The sequence below is a fragment of the Oncorhynchus gorbuscha genome, unplaced genomic scaffold (genome assembly GCF_021184085.1).
Source record: "Oncorhynchus gorbuscha isolate QuinsamMale2020 ecotype Even-year unplaced genomic scaffold, OgorEven_v1.0 Un_scaffold_71:::fragment_2:::debris, whole genome shotgun sequence".
Lineage (NCBI taxonomy): Eukaryota > Metazoa > Chordata > Actinopteri > Salmoniformes > Salmonidae > Oncorhynchus > Oncorhynchus gorbuscha.
The window spans coordinates 200,001-209,384 of NW_025745523.1; the positions used below are offsets into that span (position 1 = coordinate 200,001).

A 9,384-nucleotide genomic window follows, 5' to 3' on the forward strand; every position below is an offset into this window, starting at 1 on the left:
ACAGTGAAATGCTGAATACTACAGGTGTAGTAGACCTTACAGTGAAATGCTGAATACTACAGGTGTAGTAGACCTTACAGTGAAATGCTGAATACTACAGGTGTAGTAGACCTTACAGTGAAATGCCGAATACTACAGGTGTAGACCTTACAGTGAAGTGCTTACTGACAAGCTCTTAACCAACAATACAGTTTTAAGACAATACTTTTAAAAAGTAATAGATAAGAAAAACAAATAATTAAAGAGCAGCAGTAAAAAATAAAAGTGGGGCTATATACAGGGTATTACGGTACAGAGTCAATGTGGAGGCTATATACAGGGTATTACGGTACAGAGTCAATGTGGAGACTATATACAGGGTATTACGGTACAGAGTCAATGTGGAGCCTATATACAGGGTATTACGGTACAGAGTCAATGTAGAGACTATATACAGGGGGTACCGGTACAGAGTCAATGTGGAGACTATATACAGGGGGTACCGGTACAGAGTCAATGTGGAGGCTATATACAGGGGGTACCGGTACAGGCTCAATGTGGAGGCTATATACAGGGTGTTACAGTACAGAGTCAATGTGGAGGTTATATACAGGGTGTTACAGTACAGAGTCAATGTGGAGGTTATATACAAGGTGTTACGGTACAGAGTCAATGTGGAAGCTATATACAGGGTGTTACGGTACAGAGTCAATGTGGAGACTATATACAGGGTGTTGCGGTACAGAGTAAACGTGGAAGATATATAGGGTGTTACGGTACAGAGTCAATGTGGAGACTAGAAACAGGGGGTACTGGTACAGAGTCAATGTGGAGGCTATATTCAGGGTATTACGGTACAGAGTCAATATGGAGACTATATACAGGGTATTACGGTACAAAGTCAACATGGAGACTATATACAGGGTATTACGGTACAGAGTCAATGTGGAGGCTATATTCAGGGTATTACGGTACAGAGTCAATGTGGAGGCTATATACAGGGTATTTCAGTACAGAGTCAAAATGGAGACTATATACAGGGTATTACGGTACAGAGTCAATGTGGAGACTATATACAGGGGGTACCGGTACAGAGTAAATGTGGAGGCTCTATACAGGGGGTACTGGTACAGAGTCAATGTGGAAGCTATATACAGGGGATACCGGTACAGAGTCAATATGGAAGCTATATCCAATTTGTAAGTCGCTCTGGATAAGAGCGTCTGCTAAATGACTTAAATGTAAATGTAAATATACAGGGTGTACCGGTACAGAGTCAATGTGGAGACTATATACAGGGGGTATTGGTACAGAGTCAATGTGGAGGCTATATACAGGGTGTTACGGTACAGAGTCAATGTGGAGGCTATATACAGGGTGTTACGGTACAGAGTCAATGTGGAGGCTATATACAGGGTGTTACGGTACAGAGTCTATGTGGAGGCTATATACAGGGTGTTACGGTACAGAGTCAATGTGGAGGCTATACACAGGGAGTACCGGTACAGAGTCAATATGGAGACTAGAAACAGGGGGTACTGGTACAGAGTCAATGTGGAGGCTATATACAGGGGGTACCGGTACAGAGTCAATGTGGAGGCTGTATACAGGGGGTACCAGTATAGAGTCAATGTGGAGGCTATATACAGGGGGTACCGGTACAGAGTCAATGTGGAGGCTATATACAGGGGGTACCGGTACAGAGTCAATGTGGAGGCTATATACAGGGGGTACCGGTACAGAGTCAATGTGGAGGCTCTATACAGGGGGTACCGGTACAGAGTCAATGTGGAGGCTATATACAGGGGGTACCGGTACAGAGTCAATGTGTCAATGTGCGGGGGCACCGGTGTCGAGGTAATTTAGGTAATATGTACATTTCGCTTAAAGTTATTAAAGTGGCTGTGTTAACAGAGAGTAGCAGCAGCATGGGGGGGGGGGGTGCAAATAGTCTGGGTAGCCATTTGATTAGATGTTCTTGGGGGGGTAGAAGCTGTTTAGAAGCCTTTTGGACCTAGACTTGGCTCTCCGGTACCGCTTGCCGTGCAGTAGCAGAGAGAACAGTCTATGACTTGGGTCGCTGGAGTCTTTGACATTTTTAGGGCCTTCCTCTGACATCGCCTGGCATAGAGGTCCTGGGTAGCAGGAAGCTTGGCCCCGGTCATGTACTGGGCCGTTCGCACTACCCTCTGTAGTGCCTTGCGTTCGGAGGCCGAGCAGTTGCCATACCAGTGATGCAACCCGTCAGGATGCTCTCAATGGTGCAGCTGTAAAACCTTTTGAGGATCTGAGGACCCATGCCAAATCTTTTCAGGATCAGCGTGGCAGATGTGTTGTTACCTACCCTTACCACTTGGGGGCGGCCCGTCAGGAAGTCTAGGATCCAGTTGCAGAGGGAGGTGTTTAGTCCCAGGGTTGTTAGCTTAGTGATTAGCTTTGAGGGCACTATAGTGTTGAACGCTGAGCTGTAGTCAATGAACAGCATTCTCACATAGGTGTTCCTTTTGTCCAGGTGGTAGAGCATGGCGCTTGTAACGCCAGGGTAGTGGGTTCGATCCCCGGGACCACCCATACGTAGAATGTATGCACACATGACTGTAAGTCGCTTTGGATAAAAGCGTCTGCTAAATGGCATATATTATTAAGGGCAGTGTGGAGTGCAATAGAGATTGCATCATCTGTGGATCTCTTGGTGCGGTATGCAAATTGGAGTGGGTGTAGGGTTTCTGGGATATTGGTGTTGATGTGAGCCATGACCAGCCTTTCAAAACATTTCATGGCTACAGATGTGATTGCCTCGGGTCGGTAGTCATTTAGGCAGGCTACATTTAGGCTACATTTAGGCAGGTTACATAGGTATAATTATGCATTTATACATATAATTTGATTGAATGTTTTGATTGAATGTTTTTGTCTGAGGGGCTTGTCTTGTATAATGTATAGAGTAGGAGTGGGCCGCGGGACGGTTCAGTCTGGGTAAGGGGGACAGTTCAGTCTGGACAAGGTGGACGGTTCAGTCTGGACAAGGGGGACGGTTCAGTCTGGGCAGGGGGGACGGTTCAGTCTGGACAGGGGGGACGGTTCAGTCTGGACAGGGGGGACGGTTCAGTCTGGGCAAGGGGGACGGTTCAGTCTGGGCAGGGGGGACGGTTCAGTCTGGGCAGGTGGTTCAGTCTAGGCAGGGGGGACGGTTCAGTCTGGACAGGAGGGACGGTTCAGTCTGGGTGCCGCAAAGGGTTGAGCAAAACAATAAAACAAAAAACACAAGGAAGAAACCCCCCCATCTCATTCTAAGGGATTCCCACTGGCCCCTTCATCAACGTAATCACAGTAAATTACACACATCATTACTTCCAGCAGCTAACAGAGCAGGGTATGTTTACCAAATGGTACCTTATTGCCTTTATAGTGCCATTCCCATAGGGCTCTAATCAACAGTAGTGCACTACGGGGAATACAGGCTACCATTTAGGACACACTACGGAGATGAGCTGTGAGCTAATCCATCCGTCTCAGTCAGAAGGTGTTGTGTTGGTCAACCTCATACAAACACAACCTAAGTTGAGCTGCCAGTAAGCTGTCATTCAGGATGACACTGACACCAAAAAAATAAACCATTTCTGTTCTCTATTCAATTCAATGTGAATTATATGTGAACGAATATCGTCATGACCTGCCAGGTTACTGTGTGACACCTGCCTGTTTACTGTGTGACACCTGCCAGTTTACTGCGTGACACCTGCCTGTTTACTGCGTGACACCTGCCAGTTTCCTGTGTGACACCTGCCAGTTTACTGTGTGACACCTGCCAGTTTACTGTGTGACACCTACCAGTTTAGTGTGTGACACCTGCCTGTTTCCTGCGTGACACCTGCCTGTTTCCTGTGTGACACCTGCCTGTTTACTGTGTGGCACCTGCCAGTTTCCTGTATGACACCTGCCAGTTTCCTGTGTGACACCTGCCAGTTTACTGTGTGACACCTGCCAGTTTACTGTGTGACACCTGCCTGTTTACTGCGTGACACCTGCCAGTTTCCTGTGTGACACCTGCCAGTTTACTGTGTGACACCTGCCTGTTTACTGTGTGACACCTGCCAGTTTCCTGTGTGACACCTGCCAGTTTACTGTGTGACACCTGCCAGTTTACTGTGTGACACCTGCCTGTTTACTGCGTGACACCTGCCAGTTTCCTGTGTGACACCTGCCAGTTTACTGTGTGACACCTGCCAGTTTACTGTGTGACACCTACCAGTTTAGTGTGTGACACCTGCCTGTTTACTGTGTGACACCTGCCAGTTTAGTGCGTGACACCTGCCAGTTTCTTGTGTGACACCTGCCAGTTTACTGTGTGACACCTGCCAGTTTAGTGTGTGACACCTGCCAGTTTCCTGCGTGACACCTGCCAGTTTCCTGCGTGACACCTGCCAGTTTCCTGTGTGACACCTGCCAGTTTACTGTGTGACACCTGCCAGTTTACTGTGTGACACCTACCAGTTTAGTGTGTGACACCTGCCTGTTTACTGTGTGACACCTGCCAGTTTAGTGCGTGACACCTGACAGTTTCCTGTGTGACACCTACCAGTTTAGTGCGTGACACCTGCCAGTTTACTGTGTGACACCTACCAGTTTAGTGTGTGACACCTGCCTGTTTACTGTGTGACACCTGCCAGTTTAGTGCGTGACACCTGCCAGTTTCCTGTGTGACACCTGCCAGTTTACTGCGTGACACCTGCCAGTTTACTGCGTGACACCTGCCAGTTTATAACTGGTACAAACCCTTTCCTGTTTCTCTGCCAGTTTATAACTGGTACAAACCCTTTCCTGTTTCTCTACCAGTTTATAACTGGTACAAACCCTTTCCTGTTTCTCTGCCAGTTTATAACTGGTACAAACCCTTTCCTGTTTCCCTGACAGTTTATAACTGGTACAAACCCTTTCCTGTTTCTCTGCCAGTTTATAACTGGTACAAACCCTTTCCTGTTTCTCTGCCAGTTTATACCTGGTACAAACCCTTTCCTGTTTCTCTGCCAGTTTATACCTGGTACAAACCCTTTCCTGTTTCCCTGCCAGTTTATAACTGGTACAAACCCTTTCCTGTTTCTCTGTCAGTTTATACCTGGTAACAAACCCTTTCCTGTTTCCCTGCCAGTTTATACCTGGTACAAACCCTTCCTGTTTCCCTGCCAGTTTATAACTGGTACAAACCCTTTCCTGTTTCTCTGTCAGTTTATACCTGGTAACAAACCCTTTCCTGTTTCTCTGCCAGTTTATACCTGGTACAAACCCTTTCCTGTTTCCCTGCCAGTTTATAACTGGTACAAACCCTTTCCTGTTTCTCTGCCAGTTTATAAGTCGGCCAGCCAGTCAGTCAGCAAAATAGCCAGCCTGCCAGTCAGACAGTAAATCAGTCAGTCAGACAGAGAACCAGTCAGTCAGTCAAACCAGCAAGTCAGTCAATCCATCCAATCAGTCAGTCAGCCAGCCAACCAGCCAGTCATTCAGTCAGCCAGCCAACCAGCCAGTCATTCAGTCAGCCAGCCAGCCAACCAACCAGTCAGTCATTCAGTCAGTCAGCCAACCAGCCAGTCATTCAGTCAGCCAGCCAGCCAGCCAACCAGCCAGTCACTCAGTCAGCCAGCCAGCCAGCCAGCCAGCCAACCAGCCAGTCATTCAGTCAGCTAGCCAACCAGCCAGTCATTCAGTCACTCAGTCAGCCAGCCAGCCAGCCAACCAGCCAGTCATTAAGTCAGCCAGCCAGCCAGCCAACCAGCCAGTCATTCAGTCAGCCAGCCAGCCAACCAGCCAGTCACTCAGTCAGCCAGCCAGCCAGCCAGCCAACCAGCCAGTCATTCAGTCAGCTAGCCAACCAGCCAGTCATTCAGTCAGCCAGCCAACCAGCCAGTCATTCAGTCAGCCAGCCAGCCAGCCAGCCAACTAACCAGTCAGTCAGTCATTCAGTCAGCCAGCCAACCAGCCAGTCATTCAGCCAGCCAGCCAGCCAGCCAACCAGTCAGCCAGTCATTCAGTCAGCCAGCCAGCCAACCAGCCAGTCATTCAGTCAGCCAGCCAGCTAGCCAACCAGCCAGTCATTCAGTCAGCTAGCCAACCAGCCAGTCATTCAGTCATTCAGTCAGCCAGCCAACCAGCCAGTCATTCAGTTAGCCAGTCATTCAGTCAGCCAGCCAGCCAACCAACCAGTCAGTCATTCAGTCAGTCAGCCAACCAGCCAGTCATTCAGTCAGTCAGCCAACCAGCCAGTCATTCAGTCAGTCAGCCAACCAGCCAGTAAATTCAGTCATGCAGTCAGCCAGCCAGCCAGCCAACCAGCTAGCCAACCAGCCAGTCATTCAGTCAGCTAGCCAACCAGCCAGTCATTCAGTCAGCCAGTCATTCAGTCAGCCAGCCAACCAGTCAGTCAGTCAGCCAGCCAGCCAGTCATTCAGTCAGCTAGCCAACCAGCCAGTCAGTCAGCCAGTCATTCAGTCAGTCAGCCAGCCAACCAGTCAGTCAGTCAGCCAGGTCTGTGGAGGAAGGCAAGCACCAGGAGAGTTTAGATGGGAAAGGACTAAATGGCATTGAAGGGAGGTTGTGGCAATTCAAATCTCTAATAGTGACCTGTGGGCTGAATGTAATACTATTAGAGTCTGTTAAAGTGATTCATGTAGTTTTGAACCAATTACCTAGCTGAGGTAGGTTGGAGATCAGGAATGTGTACAAACTGCTATGACACTATTTCTGTAACCTGTAGATAGGATACGTTGCAACAACAAAAAAATTGGTCTACCACAGTCTTACGAAAATGCACGTGTTCTAATTCTGGCAAGGCATCTTCTTTGCATCACACCATACTTCAATTATGCGCGTACTTGAAGCTCCGCTGTGACTACGCATCTGTCCTTCCGTCTGGAATAAGACCAGCACGCTGCAGAGACTATCGGAGACCAGATGCTCCGGGTTTGACAAAAAGCCATCGAACACCGAAGATCAAAGCCCCGCCTGTCAACGGAGTGAGAAAAGAAGAGATGACACCTAAGTTCCATGCCTAGCGCTTGGATCTTTGAGATCTTGGTTACTGATCAAATTGTTTCGGCAGGGCGTGTAGCCCCTTGGGCAGCACATTAGTGTGTGTGTGTGTGTGTGTGTGTGTGTGTGTGTGTGTGTGTGTGTGTGTGTGTGTGTGTGTGTGTGTGTGTGTGTGTGTGTGTGTGTGTGTGTGTGTGTGTGTGTGTGTGTGTGTGTGTGTGTTGTTTCGGAGTGTACCCTAGAGTGGCTCCCTCTGAACAGTCAGCAACTTCTCGGGCCAAACGTGCTCTTGGGAGAAATTGTCTGAAAATCCTCCCCATTCCACTTCGAAGTGCATAAGCCACGGTAGCCAACTGCACAACTCTCGTCAATGTGTCTGCGGCTGCCACATTTAGAGTTATGTGGGGGTATTCAACTGTTGTGTTAGCCCGAAGCTTTAATGAGAAATAAGCAATTTAATTAATGAGAAATCAAGAGTGGCGTACAATGCTCAGGTTCATTTAGAAAGTGAAGAGAAGGCGATGAGCAGGTTGGTTTAGATCCCAGACAACAGCGCATCTGCTGTAGCAGTCGATTTAAACACGAGGAAATGATTGAAAAGGCGGGAGAATTCTGAGAGTTTTTGAGAATTCTGAGAGTTTTCTGAGAATTCTGAGAGTTTTGGAACGATGGAACCACAGAACGAGAGAACATGGTACGTCATTTCTTATTTATGGTGAAATCGACTTAGGCACATTGTCAATGAAGGAACGGACATGGTAGGTTTAAACGGCTGCATCATTGAATGGCATAGCAATGGCATTCACACACCTTGGTAAAGAGAAAAAACGGGAATAAAACAGCAATAAATGTCAGGAGATAAGTCTAAGCCCAAATAAATAATACAACGAACTTACTTGACTCACATAAGAAGAAACAACAGAACGCAGTGGTCCCAGCTGAGAACAGGTGGCTGAATAATCCGCGCTCCATATTTCACCCCCGGTGACTTTCTATCTTTCTACTTCCCTGAAAAGCATCTAGTTTCTATCTAAATCTCTCTTCAATCAAAAACCATAGACCTTGTTATATGATTATATTCTCTCCGGAAAGGTTATCTTGAAACAATGATGACTTGGGGTAGAAAGTCGGCTTCCGTGTCAATTCTTGAGATGCGCTCTCGTCCTGTCATCTTCGCGTATGAGGCATATCAGGACAAGCGGACGCCGTGCCTCACTTCCGATATCGCATACTAGGCGCTTGATAGGCGGGAGAGAGTGACGTTAACGCCACTTCTAGTGGTGTGCACTTTGGAGATGATAATTAATTAAACTGATTGAATAACTTTTAACTCCGTCGTTTCCACAACTCTCCGTCTCTGTCCTCGTCAACGTTTCCGTTTAGCAGCTGTATGTATCCAAATGCGTTGGGCGTAAAAACGGAGCGCTGCCCCATCCCGTGCCGCCGCTGAAATACAAATAGGGACGCGCAAAAACGCTCCGTGAATAAATGAGCGCCTGCGCTGTTTTATGATATTACCATATCTCGAGATGTTTTAACAACAGTATCCGAAGTTTGGACTTTTGGTTGGTAATTACACACTTTCTCACAAGCACGCTCATGTCATTTATGCACGGATGGAGACAATTATCCAGGGAACAGCTATTCAACACATTTCCAAGCAGATACAAATATTTGGTCTCCATTCTCACATCTACATGAGGGTTAACGTATCCAGAAGTGCAATTCTATTGTAATTTCCATTTTGAGCATTTTATTCCCCCTTCTGATTCACCACGACAAACCTCACGAGCTCCTCTGGGAATAAGAAATGTGAGGCACGGTGGCATTGACTGACCGAGTCTCCTCTCCCTCCTTCCCGGACTCTCTCTCCCGCTGCCCATATATGGTAAGAGACACAGGAGAACTAGATTGAGTCTCCATAAAGCCTCCACATGACCATGTCAACATTAAAACAGGTGTGTACTTTCAGAGAACGAGTAAAAAAATCATGAAACTGGAGGCAACTAAACATGTCATCGCAGACTAGGTATAACTTTCATTTAAATAAAAGTTCATTTGCTTTTTTGTGAATATACAAAAAATAATAAAGGTTTTGTACTTATTTTGCGCAGTGTTACTTGAATGTGCTATGCAGGTATGATATGCTCTAGTCAAGAGTCTCTAGAACCAAAGACTAACTTCTTAATGACTGGTTAGTGGATGGACCACTGATAGGAGAAGGGTTTGGGACAGAGCTGAAGAAGTGCTAATGGCTGGCTATGAGTTAGTTGATGTTATTGTAAGAGACAGCTAGAGGGCAGCACAGGTGAATGAACGGATTGAGAAAAACATTTTACACAACAACAAAAACAACGTATTTTAGGTACAACTTTATTTTCA

At 47.0% G+C, this 9,384-nt stretch overlaps 1 protein-coding gene across 3 annotated transcripts in view; it reads right to left on the minus strand.

Moving 5' to 3' along the window:
* The window catches only part of LOC124019146 (neuronal acetylcholine receptor subunit alpha-2-like), a 36,196-nt gene extending 27,411 nt beyond the window's left edge, over positions 1-8,785 (minus strand). For 2 of the 3 annotated variants that reach the window (XM_046334525.1, XM_046334524.1), the window contains exon 1: positions 7,899-8,785. In XM_046334525.1, coding sequence (XP_046190481.1) covers positions 7,899-7,974 — 76 coding nt within the window. In that variant the 5' untranslated portion in view covers positions 7,975-8,785. The remainder of the gene's footprint in view (positions 1-7,898) is intronic. The other variant, XM_046334526.1, reaches the window with a different exon arrangement.
* Between the last annotated feature and the right edge of the window lie 599 nt (positions 8,786-9,384).